The 21,596-nt window shown below is 50.0% G+C and overlaps 1 protein-coding gene across 2 annotated transcripts in view; it reads right to left on the bottom strand.

Annotated features, from left to right (window-relative positions):
- The window catches only part of TBXAS1 (thromboxane A synthase 1), a 183,627-nt gene that overhangs the window by 11,096 nt on the left and 150,935 nt on the right, over window positions 1-21,596 (bottom strand). For both annotated transcript variants that reach the window (XM_017499801.2, XM_017499799.2), the window contains one exon: window positions 2,475-2,566. In XM_017499801.2, coding sequence (XP_017355290.1) covers window positions 2,475-2,566 — 92 coding nt within the window. The remainder of the gene's footprint in view (window positions 1-2,474; window positions 2,567-21,596) is intronic.

The following is a 21,596-nucleotide window of genomic DNA, read 5'->3' as shown; positions in this document are numbered from 1 at the left end:
GGAGGTGTGGGGTGTGGGGCGGGTGTGGAGGTGTGGGGCAGGTGTGTGGCAGGTGTGGAGGTTTAGGGCGGATGTGGAGGTGTAGGGCATGTGTGGGGCGGGTGTGGAGGTGTAGGGCGGGTGTGGGGCGTGTGTGGAGGTGTAGGGCGGGTGTGGAGATGTGCTGGTGTGGGGCGGGGTGGAGGTGTGGGGCAGGGGTGGCTCAGGTGAGCACTGCTGGATGGAAGCTGGCCATTCCACTGTCTGACCGGGGCCCCTGCTCCTCCCCACACACCTCACACTGCACGCAGCTGAGTGGGCACTGCAGTTCCACCTACACCACTCACTACCTCTCACCCACTTCTGCGGGGCCAGCCAAGCAGGCATGTGTCCCCACTTAACCTCTAGGAAGGAGCAGCATGGGGCTCACCCACGACCACACAGTAAACCATGGCCCGGGCCGAGACCGCCTTCCATACGCCCTTCAGACCCGTTTGGTGAATTCTAACCACTTCATCCAGGTTCTCTAGTTTCTGTCTGGTCCTCAAATGAGATCACTGGCTTCCTGGTCCGCCTGCTCTGCTGTTCATGATGGGTCAGTGGAGAGTTGGCCACCGTGTTTCCATGTTGAAGAGCCTAAACACTTTGTTAGTCAACATGATATCTATACAAGGTCTTGTGTGATGGATTCTTGACTGAGTTTAGGTCCAGGAAGTCCTCTTGCTGTCCTCTTGCTGGAGAACACACCTGTTCAGCTTGGCTGCTTTCCCTCTTGGCCAGGAGCCCTGGACACCAAGCCAAGGCTGGACCCCAGCTATCAGCCACCTCTGGGGCCCTGTAAAGTCTTCTTTCCTTTAAATGGCCTTTGTTCAGTTTGATCACTGAATGCTCTATCTTGAACTTCATTTTAACATGTATATCAGCTGCCCACAATCCCCTTGGAAGAAAGCTGGATATCAATCATGAAAAAAATAAGGCGGGGAGTGGTGGCTCATGCCTGTGATCCCAGCACTTTGGGAGGCCAACGAGGGCAGATCATCTGAGGTCAGAAGTTCGAGACCAGCCTGGCCAACATGGTGAAACCGTCTAAAAATATACTAAAAATACAAAAAATTAGCTGGGCATGGTGGCAGGCACCTGTAATCTCAGCTACTTGGGAGGCTGAGACAGGAGAATCACTTGAGCCCAGGAGATGGAAGTTTCAGTGAGCCGAGGTTGTGCCGTTGCACTCCCGCCTAGGTAACAAAGCAAGACTCTGTCTCAAAAAAAAAAAAGAAAAAAGATTGGATGACAGTTTGTGTGAGGCTCCCAAGAAGATCAGGGAAGGGCTGCACATCAGTTCGTAATGCTGGCATTGGGAGAGGGTGCCAAGAGCCTCTGAGTGACTGGCCTGCGTCCACAGCGAGATCCGAAACCTGCGTGCTGGAGGACGAACCACACCACTGGAAGTTTCTATATTTGCTTCTGGACTTGAACATTTGGACAATATCCACAACTGCATTCTTTGTAATGCTTTTGTTTTGAAATACCATTTTGAGATACCCTCAAATCATCTACATATTCTCTTAAAAAATGGTGAAAGGTATCTCCGTATGGTTTGTGTGATCTATTAATTCACAAAAGTGTTGAGTGGAATTTAACACATAGGGTTAGTGCTTTGTGCTGCTGCTGTTTTGAGAACCTGAAACCTGGCTGGTATTTCGCTCTCTAAGGATCTGGGGACAGGAACTAAGATACCCTCTCTATGGAGTGCCTTGTTTGGGAGAGTTTGAAAGAAGCACAATACTTGGTTCTACTCTCAAGGTACCCACAGGTTGGTGCGACCGGCTGGTTGACGCGTACATTAATGAAACGTCATGGAGTGGCAGGCAGGCATGCATCCAAGAATATAGCATGGAACATAGTGACAGCTCAAAGCTCTGGGGAGGAAAGGTAGGGAGGACCAGGTGAGGCAAGCCTGATGCAGACGTCTTGTGGGGTGAGGCTTTTTGCAGGGGTGAGTTGTGTTGAAGCTCCAGGATGGGACAGCTGGGGTGTTGGATGGCAGGAAGGAGCTCCCAAGCCTCAGACAGTCCCCTACTGGAATGCCAGCTCCAAGATTGGTCAGGGACTTTTATCTATTTTATACACAGCTGATTTCTCAGTGCTTGGCACAGAGTAGATGCTCGATAAACAATTGCTGAATGAATGAATGAATGAACAGGCAGGGGAAATGGCAAAAGCCAGCAAAGGCTAGGAGACCAAAGGGCTGGCTTGGGTTGGGGAGAAAGGCCTTGTTAAGAAAAGGCCAGCGACGCTTTGAGAAGGTTGTTAACCTAAAGGAAAGCAGGCCAGATATCTGAGGTGCCCTTGGGGATACAAAGGAACCCAGGACTCAGGCGTTGCCTCCCAGAAACACATGTGGTAACTGATGGAGGAGGGCCCTGACCTGCGGGGTAGGGGAGGGGGAAGGGGTAGGGAGTGGAGGCTGGGGTGAGGGAGGGGCTGCAGCATACCTGAAAGCTGGTGGGTACATCCTCAGCGTCTCTGCAATCACCATGTCCAGATAGGGCAGGCCTTCCTCGAGGCTGCAGAACTCAGGGGCCGCCTAATGGAGGAGTCGTGACGAAGGGAGAAGTTCCGGTTAGCCCGACTCTCACAGCATTTTGTCTTTTCCTTAAATTTCAATCTCGTTTCCAACTCTGGCAAATATTTAAGCAGAAACGCCACAAAATGGAAAGTCGATACGACCCAAATTGCATCTGATCGGCCCTCAGCGTGTTCTGTTGTGCTTACATCTCACGGTGTCGGCCTGGGGCTCAGGGGTCTCTGAGGGTAATACAGAGAAGTTTGGTTATACACTGCCGCGGCTGCCACAGCTGCCAGCATTTACGGGAAGCTGATGTGGCCGAGCAAGTGCAGCAGAAGCTCATTTACTCGTCCATCAAGCCAGGGTGGCAGCTGCTTCCCATCGCTTACATGAGAAAACAGAGGCTCAAGGAGCCTGTCACATGGGTAGTCATTGCCAGATCATGAAGCTAAAAGGCAAATAGTGAAATAGCAAATAAAAAATTTGCAACATCTATAAAGGATTAACAGTAACATAAAACCAAAGAGCTACTACCAATCAGTAGGAAAAGACAACTAGCTAGAAAAATGGTCAAAGGATACGAACAGGCAAAACAGAAGAAATATGAATTACCATGATAAAAATTCAAGTTGGAATGAGATTCCATCTGCACAAGTCAGCTTAGGAAGAGCTGGAAAATAGTCGATTTCAGGGGTGCAGATGTGGGGGGATCCTAACACCCCCTGGGCGACTCTCCTGGAGTGACGCTCTGTCACTCCCTGGCTCTCCCTCCTTGGCCTGCAGATGAACACGTGCCCATGAGCTCTTGGGCAGGGTGTGGGCACGCCAGGGTGAAGGAAGCTTATTGCTGTTCTGTGGCTCTCCCCGCACAGGTGGAATGAGTTATCTGGTTGGTAGGTGATGCCTCACTTTCTTCACCTAAGACAATGCTAATCCAGAAGGAGTCCCCAACGTGGGGGATTGCTTTCTTCCTTTTCCTCTTTTTCCCAGAGCAGCAGGAGGCCGGCCTCCAGGGAAAGTCCATTCTGAAGCCACCAACTTTCCAGGAATGAGTGCTGGGAGGCCTAGTTCCTCCATCTGCAGGGGGAGCCCTTGACAACCCTGGAGCAGCCACTGGCCCCCCTGCCTGGAACCTCAGCCAGTTCTCAAAGTGAGCTCCCGGGGTGGGCGGAGGTCAGCAGCTGAAGCAGCGCCACCTGGGAACTTATTAGAACTGCACGGCAGTTCAGAGGGGGCAGAAGGGCAAGGGCCAGGACACGTGGATTCTTGAGGTCCATAGCCAGTATCTTAGCTAATCTATTACGGCGTGGCCATTCAGTAACATGCAGCTGTTTAACGACGCCTGTAAATCAAGTTGCAGAAATTATATGTAGTTTAGAGGGCCAGGGTGGTATTCTGACTTTGTCATAAAAATAACAAGGTCTGGCTGGTTTTCCCAAAGCCCTCCCATCTGCGTTCTGGGAAACTGTTCCTCTAGAAGGTTATCACTCAACCCCACACTTCCCACTCCCATCACAGGCCACTGGGGCAGCTGGTTGAGCAAGTGACCTGTGAAAAGGACCTTGTGCATGGGGGTTAATGCTCTGTGCTTGTTGTCTGAGAGTCTTTATAACTTATCTATTTTTTTTTTTCAGTCAGAGTTTTGTTCTGTAACCCAGGCTTAAGTGCAGTGGTGTGTTCTCGGCTCACTGCAACCTCCACCTCCCAGGTTCAACCGATTCTCCTGCCTCAGCCTCCTGAGTAGCTGGGATTACAGGCATCTGCCACCATACCTGGCAAACTTTTGTAGTTTTAGTAGAGATGGAGTTTCACCATGTTGGCCAGGCTGGTCTCAAACTCCAGCCTGCCTCGGCCTCCCAAAGTGCTGGGGTTACAGGCGTGGGCCACCACACCCAGACATAACTTTATCTTCTTTTTTTTTTTTTAAAGATGGAGTTTCACTCCTGCTGCCCAGGCTGGTGTGCAATGGCATGATCTTGCTTCACCCGAACCTCTGCCTCCTGGGTTTAAGCAATTCTCCTGCCTCCCAAGTAGCTGGGATTACAGGCACGCACCACCATGCCTCGCTAATTTTTTGTATTTTTAGTAGAGACGGGGTTTCTCCACGTTGGCCAGGCTGGTCTCGAACTCCCAACCTCAGGTGATCTGCCTGCCTTGGCCTCCCAAAGTGCTGGGGTTGCAGGCGTGAGCCACCATATCCGGACATAACTTTATCTTTGAATCTGTGCTTTGGAAGCCTGGCTCACGCACTCCCCTTGCCCCCACCACTGCAGTGGCTGCCTCCCATGACCAGCTCTCAGCCGCGTGTGCTCTCTGCCTGGCTTCCCCCTTTCTGCCCTGATGTTGCTGTCCACACTTCACAGGGTCCTGGCTACAGGCACAGAGAGGGCCAGGATAGGGTGCATGCACCCTGTAGCATCTTGGGTGGGCAAGGTGGTGGCCGTCCTTGCCCTAGGCTGGCAGCACACAGTGTATGTGATGGGGCTGGCCAGAGGTTGCGTCTTGTTGGGGGTAAGCCTCTGCCCACTCCTGGCCCAGGCATTGAGTGTGTCATAGCTCAGAGGTTTAGAGGTCCTTGGAGGTTAGTCTGCTGTGGCTGTCTGGGGACTGCTGTGGGAAGGGGAGACACCGGGACAAACTTCCCTAGACTCTGCCTCCCTGGCTGGGTCTCAGTCATGTGTCTGGTGGCTGACAGGGCCCTTGGAAGCTTGGTAGGGTCTGGACTCCCTTAGCCCATCTAGTATGTCCAGGCCCGAAAGAGCGTCCCTCCTTGGGTGAACCTGGAGGCACCTTATCTTCCTGCTTCCAATCTTCATGAGCTTGGTTTGTGTTTGTCTCTTATGGCCAACAAGTCACAAAACACCAATTGTGTAATTTCAGTGACTCTGCACATGAGTTAAAGCGCTGAAATTTACATTTAAGTCTGGCATTGCTTGATATAAAGACGAATGGTAAAATGCTTGCTAATAATTTAAAATTTGGAGTTTTCTTTACTTAGACAGTAAATAGAAAATAAAAACACCATGACAAGTCAAAAAAGAGGCTACAGAAGAAGAAGCTTGCTGAGTATCATGACGGGCACTTCCCCCGCTTTGGGAATAAAGGCTACCACACTTTCATTTCTCATCCGGCCTCACAGATCCTGTTGCCAGCCCCACACGCCAAGATTGACTGGCCCAAGGGACCAGTCTGGAAATTTGGATCTGGGGCAAAGAAAAAGAAGTTTTTCGCCAGCAGGCGGCAGTCAACACAGACAAGTGGAGAGCCATTGTCAGCCACATTCCGCCTTGTGGATTAATGAGCAGCAAACACCAGGTGGCCTCAAGAGAGAAGAAACGAATCAGATGTATGCAACAAAGCCGAGGCAAAGGACAGAGAGACCATTTCCTGGTGCCCCATTGGGTTGCAGTTCCTGTTTGCCATCTGCTCCTGGCAGGGAACCCTGTGGGTGGCATCTTGGTACCTTCCAACAAGTTCCCCCTTGTGGCTAAAGTTATCGATGTTCTGAATCCCATTATATGCAACCAAATGAATCTTAACACATGCAGGAATATACATATATCAAATAAGAAACAGAGCTGTAGTACACCAAAACAGAGAACTATAGCTCCAAAAGAGAAACTGGATCTGGGAGCAGCACCCCTAATGGGTAAACGGTCTTGGTCCCCCAAAGAAAACTGTATGGCTCGTAAGCTTTTAGGGTTTGTCAAAGAAAGAAAACTTTTTGAGATAGGCTAAGGGAATTTTGTGTTAGAAAATCAAAGTCATTATTTACTCTTTCCCTAGATGAGCTTTTTTTTTTTTCCAGTGCTTCTAGCTTTTAGATCAAGATACACCTGTAGGCTGGGCATAGTGGCTCACGCCTGTAATCCCAGCACTTTGGGAGGCCGATGTGGGTGGATCACCTGAGGCCAGGAGTTTGAGACCAGCCTGGCCAACATGGTGAAACTCCATCTGTACTAAAAATACAAAAAATTAGCCGGGCATAGTGGTGGGTGCCTATAGTCCCAGCTACTCTGGAGGCTGAGGCAGGAGAATCACTTGAACCTCAGAGGTGGAGGCTGCAGTGAGCTGAGATCATGCCACTGCACTCCAGTATGGGCAACAAGAGTGAAACTCCATCACTAAAAAAGATACGCATGTAAAGATCTTCTTGGTTCAGCAGTTCTACATGTGGCTCCATGTTAGAAGCAGCCAGATTTTTATATATCTTTAATGTAGATGGCTGCTTGGGCCCTACTCCCCAGTGCTGGTCTGAGGTGGGGCCTGGGTACCAGTTATAGCCCCCTGTTCTAATGTGCAGTCAGGGGCATCAGTCTGTCTGTCTGAGAACTACCCTAGCACTTCTCCACATTGGCGGAGTAGGCAAATGAGGTGGAGAGATGCACACACCTTACGTGTTAGTCGAACCAGTGAGAAAACAAAACTCAGTCATTACTGGCTGGTCCACCCAGCCGTGGCTGGCTTTGCTTGCAGCTTTCAGGAACACAGCAGGGACAGAGCGGTCCTGAGCAAATCCTGCCAGCAGAGGGCAGCAAGCGCATGGTAAATGGGGACTTCCCATCCGGAGAAAGGACCTTGGAAATTCTCGCAGGATCCTTCAAGGCAGAGAGGAGTAAAATGAGGCCCAGAGAGGAAGGTCTGTGAACCCAAAGACTCAACGCAGAACTTACTCTGAGTGTTCTTGTTCATTCCAGTCCCTCAATGGGCACGTTGGATGGATCGGGTGCTGGACTGAGTGTCAGGGGTCCAAGAAGGCTCTGCCCATTGGGGAAACAGATTCCCAAACAAATCATTACCTGGTTGTGTAAAGTGTTATGAACTGGGCTTATGAGGAGTAGAAAACCAGTTCTGTTTGGGAGATCCTTCATTTACATACTCAGGGAATACATATGGAATTGGTGAGCATGATTCACCAGGCACTGTACTAGACCCAGGAGATGTCACTTTAAAATGCACGGACATAACCCAGTCTCTTGGAGCTTCCAGTCTATCAGGATGCAACCAGATGTATAAGAGTGAGATGGGAGAACAGACGAGAGACACACATCCCAGACATCGGGGATCGGCGACTCTGCCTGGAGGAAGTGACAACATCCAGGCTGAGATTTTTGGGATGAATGAGAAAACGCCAGTGTAAAGTTGATGGGCTCGTTCAGAGGCAGCTGTAACCAGCCTTAAACAAATACGATCAACCAGGGAACCGTGAATCCCACAGGTAATTGGTGCTCTCAAGAGTGAATATTCCTTTTGGTTTTAGTTGATAACGGTATTGTGGTCATGTTTAGAAAAGAGTTCTTATTGCGTCAGGTGCGGTGGCTCATGCCTGTCATCTCACCACTTCGGGAGGCTGAGGCAGGTGTGTCACTTGAGGCCAGGAGTTCAAGACCAGACTGGGCAACATGGCAAAACCCCGTCTCTACTAAAAATGTAAAAATAGCCAGGTGTCGTGGTAGGCATCTATAATCTCAGCTACTTGGGAGGCTGAGGCAGGATAATTGCTTGAACCTGGAAGGTGGAGGTTGCAGTGAGCCGAGATTGCGCCACTGCGCTCCAGCCTGGGCAATGGAGCGAGACTCTCACCCCCACCCCCAAAAAAGAATTCTTCTTTTAGAGATATGTACTAAAATATTGACAGATGACATGCTCTGACATCTGAGATTTTAAAAATAACTGAAGGGGGGAAAGGGTGGGAAAATAAATGAGGCTGGAATGGCATGTGTGAATCCTTGCTCCAGCTGGGTGACTGGGACACACAGGAGTACACTAAACTAGCCTTCCAATTGTAATCTTAAAGTTTTCCGGAATAAAATGTCAAAATACTAAATACAAGTGTTAGTAACACTAGCATGTGGAACAGCCTATGCAAAGACTCTGAGGGGTGTTTAAAGAAATAAAAATAGTTCTGTCCACTGGCCAGTAGGAGAGGGGCCATTTGAGCTGAACCTTGGATGGATGGTACTTGCCGGCACTGAGGGTGCAAATGCATCCCATTGGGGGAGCCACTCGGGCCATGTCAGCTGTGTGTGAGCGCGGGGCGCACAGCAGGGCTGCTGGGCATGGAATGAGGTAGGTGGCGGCCTGTCACGCAGTGAGACTGAAAAGTGGTTTTGCTAAATGGATATGTTTCTTTGGTGCCTAGAAAACACTGACCAAAAAAAATTGAGGGGATGTCAGAGGGTAGAGTTGACATGTATGAAAAAGGGAGAGAAAGGTGAGTTCGTCCAGGAAGTGCTTTTCCTTAGAAGGACTGGCTGGCTCACCCTGTGCGTTTAAAATAGAAGCAGCGTCCGCGCAGCCATGCAGGCAGGAGGATGGGGACTCTGAGCTGCGCTTGTGGCGTGGCCTGGCCCACTCTATGCCTTGGCCTTTGGTCTTTGGCACGCCTGGTCCTCTCCCAGCACCTCCAGGCACCTACGTTACCAGTAGCTGGTGAGGGTGCGGCAGGTCTGCTGGGCTTGGAGTGTCAGGAAAACAGAGGGGACCAAGCAGAATATTCTCTTATTTCAAGCCAGGAAGCACCTGAAGCTTCTTTGTTTCCAAAAGATAATATGAAAAGTCACCCCCAGGGTTCTCTCTGCCTCCTGTTTCAAAGGCCAAATTACTCAGAATTAGAGTTGGGGGAAATCTCAAAATCAAGCGGTGCTGTCCACACCCAACGAGGAAGCCCCTGCAGCCCCTCGCCCTGACCTTGGCCTGGCCTCGGGTCCCACAAGGGAGGCAAAGGGCAGGGTTCTGTTCAGGGTCTGTAACCCTTAGCCATGGCCTTGGGCCAGTCACCAGGGCAGCATCGTCAGGTCCCCTTGTCTGTAATGCTGTCCCACACATCTTGCAGAGCAGGGTGAACAAGAAGGTGAAGGTGGAAGTCTGGCAACAGGACGGTATCTCATAAGCAGGTGATATTTCTGTATGAACACATTCAGTGGCAGGAAAGCTTATTTCAACACGAGGTGCTAGGCTCTCTGTACTGAACTATGCTAATAGGATGTGTTAAGGGAGAAAGAAATTCTAAAATCCTATCAAATTCATTTCAGCTGGGACTTATTTTATAAACTAAATAACTGCTCTTAGAAGATTGAAAATTAAATATTGGGAAACATGAAAATAAAGAAAATAAATAGAATCTTTACCTAGTGGTTTACATTCTCAAACCAGAGTTTCTTCATTTTTGGGGAGAGTTTTTCACATATATTTGATTTTCAATGGGCAGTAACTTCTAATTGTATTTCTAAGATTCTTGGTCTCTTAGTCTTTCCATCATATAGTTTAGGATCTAGAAACCAATGCATGTTTATTTATTTTCTTGCTCTGTGGTGCAGGCTGCAGTGCAGTGGTGCCACCATACCTCACTGCAGCCTTGAACTCCTGGGTCAGCGATCCTCCTGCCTCAGCCTCCAGAGTAGCTGGGACTATAGGTGAAAGCCACCATGCCTGTCTAATTTTTGGTTTTTTGTAGAGATGGGGGGTCTCACTACGTTACCCAGGCTGGTCTTGGAACTCCTGGCCTCCAGTAATCCTCCAGGCTCAACCTCCTAAAATACTGGGATCGCAGGCATGAGCCACTTGGCCTGGATTTAAATATATTTAAATACAATAGATTAATCTGATGGTTTAGGGGACTAACTCTATGGGAAATCTATTGATAAATCCTTTTAAGTAGGAAATAATACTTAGTACTGCCCTCTCCTATTTAATCTCTTTTCTATATTTATCATTTTGTGTATCGTTTTCTCTGAAAGCTAGAAACACACACACAGTCACACACCTACACATATGCCACACACTGGGTGTGTGTGCAGATGTAATCTGGAGCATAAATGAGAAAAAGAAAATAAAAATGTCATTGCTTTCACAAAGATTTTTCCTGGAGATTCAGGGACCTAATAGAAAAATTACCATTTTTCTATTTTGTTAAAGGAAATAGAAGCGTGGGTGGCTTCAGTTTTGTTCCTCAGAGCAGGAGGAACAGCAGCATCTGTAGTATTTATACTTCCACAGCCGTTGCTAGACTTGGTCTTAGACTAAGAAGTGGGCCAAGCGATGTTGGCCCTTGCCCTCTAGAAGCGGGAGCTGGAAATCCCTTAAGCCCAGGGATAGCTTGGGGCAATACAGCCGTATGAAGAATGAAGATTTCCATTTGCTCTGATTCTGCAGGGACTGTGGGACTGTAATATGAAACCAATCTGTGGAAAATGGGGCGACCTTCGCTTTGCCCTTCTGACCATAAACCAGAGGCAAAGCCCCTCGCCCTTGCGACTGGTTTCCAGGGGGAACCCTGACTTCTTTTTTTATTTTTTGGAGACAGAGTCTTGCTCTATCCCCCAGGCTGGAGTGTAGTGCCGTGATCTCGGCTCACTGCAACCTTCATCTCCCAAGTTCAAGAGACTCTCATGCCTTAGCCTCATGAGTAGCTGGGATTACAGGCACCTGCCACCATGCCCAGCTAATTTTTGTATTTTTGGTAGAGACTGGGTTTCACCATGTTGACCAGGGCTGGTCTTGAACTCCTGACCTCAGGTGATCCACCCACCTTGGCCTCCCAAAGTGCTGGGATTATAGGCATGAGCCACTGTGCCCAGTGAGCCCTGAGTTCTTATGGCAAAGCTGGGGAGGGTGCTGAGGTTCTCTGAGCTCTGACATTTCACCTTCTAGATCCCATAGCTCTGTTGTCTGAGTTCGGTGGGTCCAGGGAGCAGTTTCAAGGCTTGCAGGGAGATACAATGGAGGTTTGGTTACAAGAAGCGGGTGAGAAACCTTTCCATCCACATTGCTGGCTTCCCTGGCCAATGCCCAGAAAGTCCTCCAAGCTGGTTTCAATAATTTGGCAGATTTGGATGTTGAAATTCATCCATACTTGAGAAAAAGTAATTAGGAGAGTGTACATAGCATCTATTTATACCTACTTCAGAAGGAGACAGAACCCATCTCATAAAAACATAGGGATTATTCTAGGTGTTTTGTACTCTGAGGCCCAGGCCATTAAGGGATTAGGTGCAGAGATGTAATGAAAAAGCATAAACCAGGCTGCAGTGCGCACACAGACACACACCCCACGGGGTGTCAGTCCTCTTCATGATGGCTCTGAGCTGAGCTTCACTGATAGTGCTGACCCTCTGCAGAAACTGCCGTCTGCAGAGATCTAGAATAGTAAGAGTGCTTTGCCTTGTGAAGTACTTTATTGCTCACCAATGGATTTTTACAGCCATTAGACCATTTGGTCCTCACAACCGCACTGTGAGGTAGGTAGGGCAGCTTTTATTGTCTGTTATAGAGATGAAAAAACCCCAGCGATTTGGAGATGTCAAGTGACGTGTCCCAGGTCTCAAGGCCAGTCAGTGGTAGAGCTGGAACTGAATGCAGGTCTTCAATTTCCAAGCCTTTTCCATTACCTAGGCCTACCTGGGCTTATCTTCCCTCCCCCAGCCTTCCCCTGTTCCTTTCCTCTTGCACATTTTATGGAAGAATAACATGCATATGGAAAAATATGACATCATCACAAGCATAGAGCTCAATGAATTTCCACACCATAAGCATTCCTGTGCAACCAGCACCCAGACCAAGACGGAACCTTCTAGCGCTTGGAAGCACACCGTGGCCCCTCCCAGTCACGTTCCCCTCAAGAGTAACGGCTATCTTGACTTCTGACATGAGAGATTACTTCTGCCTCTTTGTCTTGAACTTCGTGTAAATGACGTATTTCCACGCAGGCTTTCTGGTCTACCTTCTTTTGCTCAGTCTCATGTCTGTGACAGTCATCCACGTTGTGTAGCTGCGGTGTGTTCGTCCTCGTGGTTTGGTGCTCCATTGGGTGAGCTCCTGGATTTATCCATCCTTTTCTTTGTCAATGGACATTTGAGTTGTTCCCAGGTTGGGGTCCATTATGAATAAAGCTTATGAACCTTCTTGTTTATGGCTTTTGGTGAACAGAGTGCAAGTTTCTGTTGGGTGTACATCTAGGAGCAGGACTGCCGGGTCACGAGGGATGTGTACGTTCAGCTTTAATAGATATTGCAAACAGTTTGACAAATAGGTTGTTCATGCTGCCTAAAATTTCAACAGTGAATCAGTTGAAAAGCAGCCTGTTGACATCTAGTTTCTTCTGTTTACTCTTAACTGCAGGTTCCGCCCCAATTTCTTCTCCCTCTCTTGCTAATATTCTGAAATCTAACTGCTATCTCTATTCCAGGAAAGGATTGAGAGAAGGAAATAGGGTATTGTTTTGGGAGCTTGAGTTATTTATTCATACAGTGTGTGTGTGTAGCGGGGGGAGGGGAAAATAGGAACAAATAAAACACATCTAATTACCTAATTTTAAAAAATTGCCCCAATTATCAGACACAAGCACTCAGCACTCATAAGCAAAAACGCATTCCAACATCAACTAGATTCGAGTCTTTGAATTATCTGCTGTTTGGTAATATTTAGGATTCTGTGTTTTCCATTAGTATGGAACATTCACAGCTGATTGTACATGGTGTTGAAAGAAATAAGCCTCTAAGTAAGTGATAGTTAAATCACCTAGCCCACTTTCTCTGCACTGGGAAGTGAGTGGACCGTATTTAATTTGCAGAGAAAATGCTTTTGTTCGCTCACCCTACAGATCCTGGTTCCCTCTATTTACTCTGCTTAGCAGAGTGTGTGGGGTGAGGGGCAGGGAAGGAGAGGGGATAAGATACGGTTCCACACCATATAGAACTTACTCTGTATTTGGGAAACCATTGATTTGTTCATTCACAGGTTTATTATTATAGTAATAGGGAGCCGCTGAAGGTTTTTGGTGAGTAAAGGTAACATACTGAAAATGGCTTTGTGTGATCTGATAATGACATGCAGGATGGCTGGGGTAGAAAGAGTTGGGAAATGGGTCAAAAAGACAGGAGGTTATTGCAATTGTCCAGGCAAAAGTGAGGCGCTCAGTAGTAGTCAGAACGGGAAAAGAGGCTGAAAGAGAGAAGCCATGTAAGCAGTAACTATCTTGGCTGTTCCCTACTGATACTGGGGCCCCATCCCAAAACATTTTTGCTTAATTGGTCTGGATTGGGGTGCAGGAATTGGTATTGTTTTAAAAGCTCCCCCAAGGGATTATCACATGCAGCCTGGATTTCAGAATCATTGTCATAAAGGAAGCTCTACCAGGGGAGGTAAGTCCTGGGATTTAAAGGGTCAGGGAATGAAGAGAGATGAAAGGGATTCCCTGGTTTTATTCCTGGGTGGCTGAGGGAAAGACAGGAAGAGGAACACATGGGTGGTGGGGCAGCATCTTCCAGGAGAAGGATCTCAGCTTTTTTGGGGTTGTGCTAGAGGTCCCCACCTCCACCCGACTCCGCGGAGACCGTCAGCAGCTTGGCCTAGAAGTGGGGAGATGGTGTCGGCACAGAGCAGGATAGGTCTTCTGGGATGGGGGTAAGAAAAACAAGCACAGAGCCAAGCACTGAACCTTAACTATCACCCAGGGAAGGTGGCAGGGCAGCTGGAAAGTAAGGGGCCCTGGACAACATCTCAGATCGCCTGGGCAGTGCCTGAGAGATTCAAGACGAAGAGAGACCATTGATGGCCAGCTCGGTGGCTCATGCCTGTAATCCCAGCACTTTGGGAGGCCGAGGTGGCAGCGCTGCTTGAGGCCAGGAGATGGAGACCAGCCTGGACAACATAGTGAAACCCCATCTCTCCAAAAGAGAAAATTTGCCAGACATGGTGGTGTGCACCTGTAATCCCAGCTACTCGGGAGGCCGAGGTGGAAGGATCACTTGAGCCTAGGAATTGGAGGCAGGATGAACTATGATTGCCAATAATAATGATAATAATAATAAAGAAGAAGAAGACACGCCACTGTATTTGCCAACTGAGGCAGGTGCAAGGCCAACACCAAGTCGGGGGAGTCACAGGATGAGCAGTTAGAGAGGGGCTGAGAGACGGAGTGAGGGGAGGCTGGCGGACCGCTGCCATCAGACACACTGAAAGAATCTGGGAGAACAGAGCAAACTGAGCGGGGCATCGTCAGCAGTCTGCAGGGCGAGCCCGTGGCCAAGGAGAAGGCTGTGCTGTGCCATGCAGTTGCAGGGGGTGGAGCCAGGCCCCATGGCATCAGTCCCAGAAAGAAAGATTCTGACTCCACGTGGGGCAGGATTTTCAAATAACTACAACTTCACAATGCAATAGGCGAGCCCAGGTCGGCCGGAGCTTTCACACGAGGTTATGGAGCATCTGAAATGGTCGCAGTAGGATACTCATAGGTTTCTCATCAACAGGAGAGTGACACGAGGGACCCTAAGGTGCCCTCCACCTCTGGGCCGGTCTGATGCAGCATGGCCATGCCCCCACCCACCCAGGGACAGACTCGTGACCTTAGCAGATCCTAGTCACTCTGCCAGGCCAAATAAACATCACAGGAAGGCGGAGGGCCATCAACTTGCCCTCCCCATGCCCCTGCCTGCCTTTCCCATCCCTCGCCTCTGTGTGCATCTCGTTGATCATTCACTGTAAGAGTCAGAGTGCAGGTCACTAGCTGTTTGGGGAAATGGTAAACAAAGATAAGAGCTTTAAGCGCTGGAATTTATTTTTTTATCCACTGGCCTAAAAGCAACTGCATGTTAAATTTAGAAGGCTGGTGCCAGACCCCTCCCCGCCCCTCCTGCTTCCTGCTCCTCTCACTGCCCATGCTCAGAGCATGGTCTCGGCTGACTGTGGAATACGAGATGTGTTTGTAGGGCCCAGGAGTCTTCAGAGGCTGCCTGCCTGGATGTTTATAAAAATGTATCGTCTGAGGGCCTGGGAGAAAAGGGCCGTTTCCTCCGCTCCCCGGCTCTGCTTGCCATTTCAGCAGCAGCCATCTCTGCCCAAATATTTACCCAGACGTCCTCCCTGGCCAGGGCCCTGGGCGCATCAGTCCCCCACTGTCGTTAGGTGGGATACCCCCAAGGGAGGGAGCAGCATTTTCAGCACATCACCGTAGGATTTATTAATAAGGCCTCCCTCACGCCTGGGAATCTATAATTGAACAGCTTTCTTTTCTCTGTGGGTTAAATCCCTTCCCTACCAACTCCAAGAACCTGCAGAAATCCTTCTATTGACCTGGAATTCTGTTGTGTTGAATATTGTCTGAAATAAATGAGCCACTGTCTGGTCTCAGAATTTTCTGGATAGAAAGAGATCTACACTGTGATGCAATTTATTGCAGAAGGATTTTTTTTTTTTTTTTTCCAGCTCATCCTGAATTCCCTCTTGCCCGCTTGGTCCATTTTCACAGTTCAGGATATAAGTGGGGAGGGCTAGGCCCGAGCTAAAAGAAAACCTCCTTTGCCCAAGGATGATGTCCAGAGGCTTAAACAATGGCTGGTACCAGGTTGTCATGGCTGCTGAGTAACTGAGGTCCGTTTGTGTGGCCAGCTTAGAAGAAAGAGATGGACCAATGCTCTTAGCTGGCACGGGGAGACCAGTCATAGGGCTGTAAAAAGGAAACAGCACCTGGGCACAGTGGCTCATGCCTGTAATCCCAGCACTTTTGGAGGCCGAGGCGGGCAGATCACTTGAGGTCAGGAGTACAAGACCAACCTGGCCAAAATGGCGAAACCCCATCTCTACTAAAAATATAAAAAATTATCCACGGTTGGTGGCAGATGCCTGTAATACCAGCTACTTGGGAGGTTGAGGCAGGAGAATCACTTAAATCCAGAAGGCAGAGGTTGCAGTGAGCTGAGATCGTGCCATTGTACTCCAGCCTGGGCAACAAGAACGAAACTTCATCCATCCCCACCCCCCAAAACAATCAGCTGGGTGTGGTCGTGAACACCTATAATCCCAGCTACTTGGGAGGGTGAGGCAGGAGAATCGCTTGAACATGGGAGGCGGAGGCTGCAACGAGCCACTGCACTTCAGCCTGGGTGACAGAATGAGACTGTGTCTCAAAAAAAAAAAAAAAAAAAAAGAGCAGAGGAGACTTGGAGGTTACAGAAGTTCAACCGTCCCACAGCCCAGAGAGGTAAAGTCACTTGTCTAAGCTGCACAGCAAATGAGGGGGCAGAGGAAGCTTTAGACCTCAGGCCTGGGGACATGGCTCTAGGGCTGTGCTCACTGCTACACTGCATTGAAGACGGAAGGGTTTAACCCCAAATCCAGGAGGAGAAACTAAGAATACCATAGCCAGATGGGGTTTTTGGTGTTGAATGGATAAGAAATTGTGGAGCAGGCTTCTGAGGTCGCACTGTGAGAATCTCAAGGAAGACAAGGCCTTGTGGAGAAGTGGCTTTGTTCCAGGTCCAGGCAGCAGGGCCACAGGATCAGCAGGAGATGGACGTGAGCAGTGAGCTTTGGCATCTTCATGCCCTGTATTCACTGATGGGTGCTTTGATTTCTCCAGCCTCAGGGACTTTGCTTGCAATCAGGCAGTAGAGGCTTGCCCAATAAAATTAGAATTTTAGATACATTGTGCAAGGGACTGCGTGCGTGGGTCCGGCCTCCCCCCGGTTTATATGTTGAAACCCGAATCCCCAACATAATCATACTTGGAGATGGGGACTTTGGAAGGTTATTAGGGTTGGATGAGGTATGAGGGTGAGTGGGAACCTCGTGATGACATGACTTCCCATTTATTTATTTATTGAGTCTCACTCTTGCTCAGGCTGGATTGGCTCACTCACTGCAACTTCTGCCACCTGTGTTCAGGTGATTCTCCTGCCTCAGCCTCCCCAGTAGCTGGGACTACAGGCTGGTGCTACCATGCTCAGCTAATTTAAAAAAAAAAACAAAACAACTTTTTAAAAAAATTTTTAGTAGAGATGGTTTTTTTTTCCATGTTAGCTAGGCTAGTCTCAAACTCCCGATCTCAGGTGACCCACACACCTCGGCCTCCCAAAGTGCTGGGATTATAGCTGTGAGGCACTGCACCCAGCTGAATTCCCTTTATAAAAAAGAGGAAGAGACACACGATCCCGTCTTTCTGTTTCCTTTTAACTCTGAGAGGGAGATGCCTTGAGAGGCTTCTCTACCTTACATGGCTCCTTTTGAAACCACTATGTCTGTGCACAGCTAATCTCTACCTGTGCCAAGAACTGAGCCAAGTGCTTCTGAGGGCAGCTCCCTTTGCATGGAGGAAATGGAGGCCCCCCAGGGCTCCGGTAGATTGCAGAGGCCACAGGCAGATGGTGGGAGAGCTGGGATGGAAACCAGGCCTCTCTCCAGGGCTGCCTCCTCCACCTGATGCTATTTCAACCCTTTGCCTTCTTCTGCAGCTGACAGCTTTTAGTGAAAAGGGCTTCTTGCCAAGAGTGGCCTCTACAGTGGCAAAACAAAGTAGAGATAGTCCCCAGAGACACGGCTCCATGAGCTTCCCCCCTAGTGAGGGGCCTTGTACACAAAAGAGCGGCCCTCCCCTCTGCTGGGAGCTGGAGGAGTGGATTCGGATACACGAGAATGAAGTTCTTGAGGAGGGAGGTGTTTTGAACAATTAAATTTGAGAATGAGAAGAGATGTACTAAATCGCAGATAGCACATGTCCTGGAGCCTTGATAGTTAATTTCTTATCTTCTGTGGACCTGGAGTTTGCATGATCACTCACAGCAGTGGATGCTGGTCCATGCCTCACCCTCTGGCCTGCTGGTTGTGAGCAGGTGAAGGGGGCTGCCAGCTGGCCTGCAGGTGGTCCCCACCATGCCTCTCAAGAGAGAACTGGCAGGTCCTCCCTGCTTGTGCCAGATTGCCAGAGTGGACATGGAGGGCTCGCCTCGCTTGGTTGGGCGTCAGGGGAGAGAAAGGCCATTCCATGCCATGCTTCTTCCCACGTGGGGGATTCCTAGGAGGTTCCCCTGCAAGTGAGACCCGCACTCCATCTTTCGGGGTTGGGAAGGGTCTCCCTCGACCTCTGGTACCCAGGCCAGGGGCCAAGTGCTCCCAGCTAAAGCCTCTCCTGCCCCACCTGCTACAGAGCCGCCCGAGCTCTCCGGGGCTTCAGACTGGTCCTGATTCTGTGCCACCTTTTGTTACCCGTTTTACGTTTTCTTATCTCTGTTATGGGGCTGCTCTTCTAATGTGGGACAAAACCCCAAAAGGGTGATTATGACCATATGAGGCCAAGTCACCACTCCCCATCTCCCAGGAAAAACTATTCTGTGCATGTGTTTCTATGTCTTTATGCTTTTTATTTTATTGATTTTTTTTTTGAGAAATCAAGACTGACTCTTTCTAATAAGAATTTCATCTGTCCTACAAGGCTCCCTTAGTAGCCCACGTGCCCCCCTTGATGTTCACAAATGGCCTCTCCCTTAACCTTAAAAGCCATTCCATTGGGCCCGTGTCAACCTGCTGCCTGCTGCGTACAGAGCATTGTTCTGGGGGGCGGTGGAGATGGGCAATGCATGGACCCTGCTGGTGGAGAAGCCTGGTAGACCATAGTGGTGACAGGGAAGTGCAACACGGGGGGGGGACATGGTGGGGGTCATGGACATGCACGGGGTAGGGATGGGAGGATCAGAAGGACTTTCTGGAGAAGGCGAGGCTTATGCTGAAGCAATTTTCAAAAAGCACTTGTGTTCTTTCGCACAGAAACAATAAAAGCACTTAAACAAGGTTTTGGAACAAAATTGAAACAAGTTCCATCACAGCCGTGCCATTTATTGCTGTTTTATTGGAGCACACGCTCTCTGTGGTTTCTGCTTCTGTCTTGCTCCAGCCACGTTTCAGCCCATAGATTGTGGCAGTGGCACGTGTTAATTGCGGCAATTTGTTTTGGCTGTGGATCTTAAGGAATCATTTCTTTTGTCTTCGTGTCTCTGCTCCCTGCAATGTCCTGCGGTCTCTGTGCCCTGCTGCCTGCACCGTAGGAAGGCTTCTCCAAGGGGCTTAGCCTGAAGGTGGGGACACACCAGGCTCCCTCCAGGTGTCACAGGAGGCCAATGGGGGCAACCCTTGTCCCCAGGCCAATGGGGGCAATCCCTGAGGGTCTCTGCCACACCAGAGAAGTCCTGAGGGGTGGGGCCAGCTGGCTGGAGGGGTTTTTCAGGATCATAGGCTCAGGCAGCCAGGGGTAGAGGTCAAGTTCACACTCATGGACTGGGCAACCAGATGGGGGTGGTAGTGAAAGCAGAGACAGCACAGGGCTGGAGGTGGGGAAGGTGGCAGCAGAGAAGCCACCAGAGTGGCTCTGAGTGGGGCACAGCTGAGCTGGATCTTTCGGGTTCCAGGACAAGAGGTCTCAGGGCTTTCAGGACCAGGGGTAGTAGATGACTGCCCAGCAGAGATGAGGAAGCTGGCGTCCCTGGAGGACAGGAGGGTTTCCGTGCCCCCAGACAGGAAACAGGTTTGGGAGGGTGGCTGGCTCTGGACATGGTCAAGCCAAAGCTGGATCCCAGATCTCCACACTCCTGAGGCTGCCCCTTCCACCGGGAGACACAGGTGGCCACAGCGGTCATGCAGGAGTGAATCTGCTGCCCTTCATTTCCGAGCCCTGTGCAAGCTTAGGAAGGAATGCAGTGCTGGGACAAATGCACCCTCATGCGCCCTGGATGCCAACTGCCACCAGCTGTGCTAACCCTTGCAGATGGCCTTGGGGTCTCCCTTCAGAGCCAAGGCCCTGAGTGAGGGGCAGGGATGTGTGGGTATAACATGGGAACCAGGGAGGGGAGGCCTGGCTTGGGGGAGGAGCGGAGAACAGAAGCAATGGGCCATTTATGAGAAGAGGGCAGGCACCAGGTGAGTTTCACTTGTGTCATTTCATTGAGTTTTATTTCACAGACAGGAAAACTGAGGCTCGGAAGTGTGTGTGCTGGTGGGCATGCATGTGGCGTTTTGCACAAGGAGGACCTCGGAGTGTTAAGTGAATGAAAAGTCAAGTCTGTTGGATTCTAAAACCTATGATAATGATAAGCAAAGACGGGCAGGACATGAATCATTGTTTCTTCCTCATCAGGCAGGGCAGGCAGGGATTCAGTCAGCACTCTGATTGCTATAGGACCATGGCATCAGAGTGACAAAGGGAACAATCAGAGGTAGAAGCCAGATAGGCAGGGCATCCGCCAAGCTAGGAATGCAGAGATGGGCCCGCATGGGGCTAGAGAACTCAGGAAAAGGAAGGGTCAGGGTGGGCGGTGGAGGGCAGGACTATGTTTCTTGAGTGTTCCTAAACCCAGGCCAGGGAGATGAAGGAGGATGAACACTCAACCTCCTTCCTCACAGTTGAGCTGAGCTGTGAGGTCTCTGCTCAGCTCAACTGGGGGAAGCCCTTGCAAAGGCCGCAAGGGTCCTCCCTGTGTCTTGGGCAAAGTGAACACTGTAGACTGCTCTGGCTGGTGACGGCAAAGCGGTTGGGCAGCCCCTCGGGAAGGAGGAGAAAGCCACGTGGGAGTTCTGCGGCCGTGCTCACGATGTCGGCAGATACGGGGAGTTTCAGTGTCATTATTTTCCTTAGCCTTGGCCCTTCAGCCCTCTCTGAGCCTCTGTGGAGCTGTCTGGCACTGGGCCCACGGAGGTGGCCACCACTCTTGCCTGCCTTTGGTGTCTGATCTGCGGGTAGCAGCTCCCCAACCTAGTTTGCTTACCCCTCTTCTCTGACTCTGGCTGATGCTGACTTTGCCTCAAAGAGCAATTGCTCAAAGACTGTCCCCAGGCCAATGGGGGCAACCCCTGATGGTCTTGGCCAGATCCATGAGTGTATTTGGAAAGTTTCTGGAAAATAGCACCATGCACAGCTGTTGGTGGTTTCTGCTCAAGGTAGGTAAGGAGGGAGGAGGAGCACAGGCTCTTCTAAAGGTTTGCTAACCCTGCAATGTGCTGCCTCCTCTCTTAGAGATCACTGAGAGCACTCCCTCAGCCCACTTCAGGAGTTGCCCTGCCCAGGCACAGACAGCTGGATGAACCCGCCTCTCCCCTAGCACACCAGACCAGCAAGGACAGCCTACCAACGGCCACCATACAGCGCCCTGAGCAAGAGCGTTTCTGCTCCCGCCACACATAATGCCTGCTCCTTGTCCTCGACTGTGCTTTTTGCCCTGTGGCCTGGACAGATTTTCAAGTGGTGGGCTGGGGTCTCAGGTTGACTGGAGGTGTGGTGGGACCGCTG

Source organism: Cebus imitator, unplaced genomic scaffold, assembly GCF_001604975.1.
Source record: "Cebus imitator isolate Cc_AM_T3 unplaced genomic scaffold, Cebus_imitator-1.0 Scaffold260, whole genome shotgun sequence".
Lineage (NCBI taxonomy): Eukaryota > Metazoa > Chordata > Mammalia > Primates > Cebidae > Cebus > Cebus imitator.
Note: the sequence above shows the minus strand (reverse complement) of the source record. Positions and strands in the feature narration are given on the sequence as shown.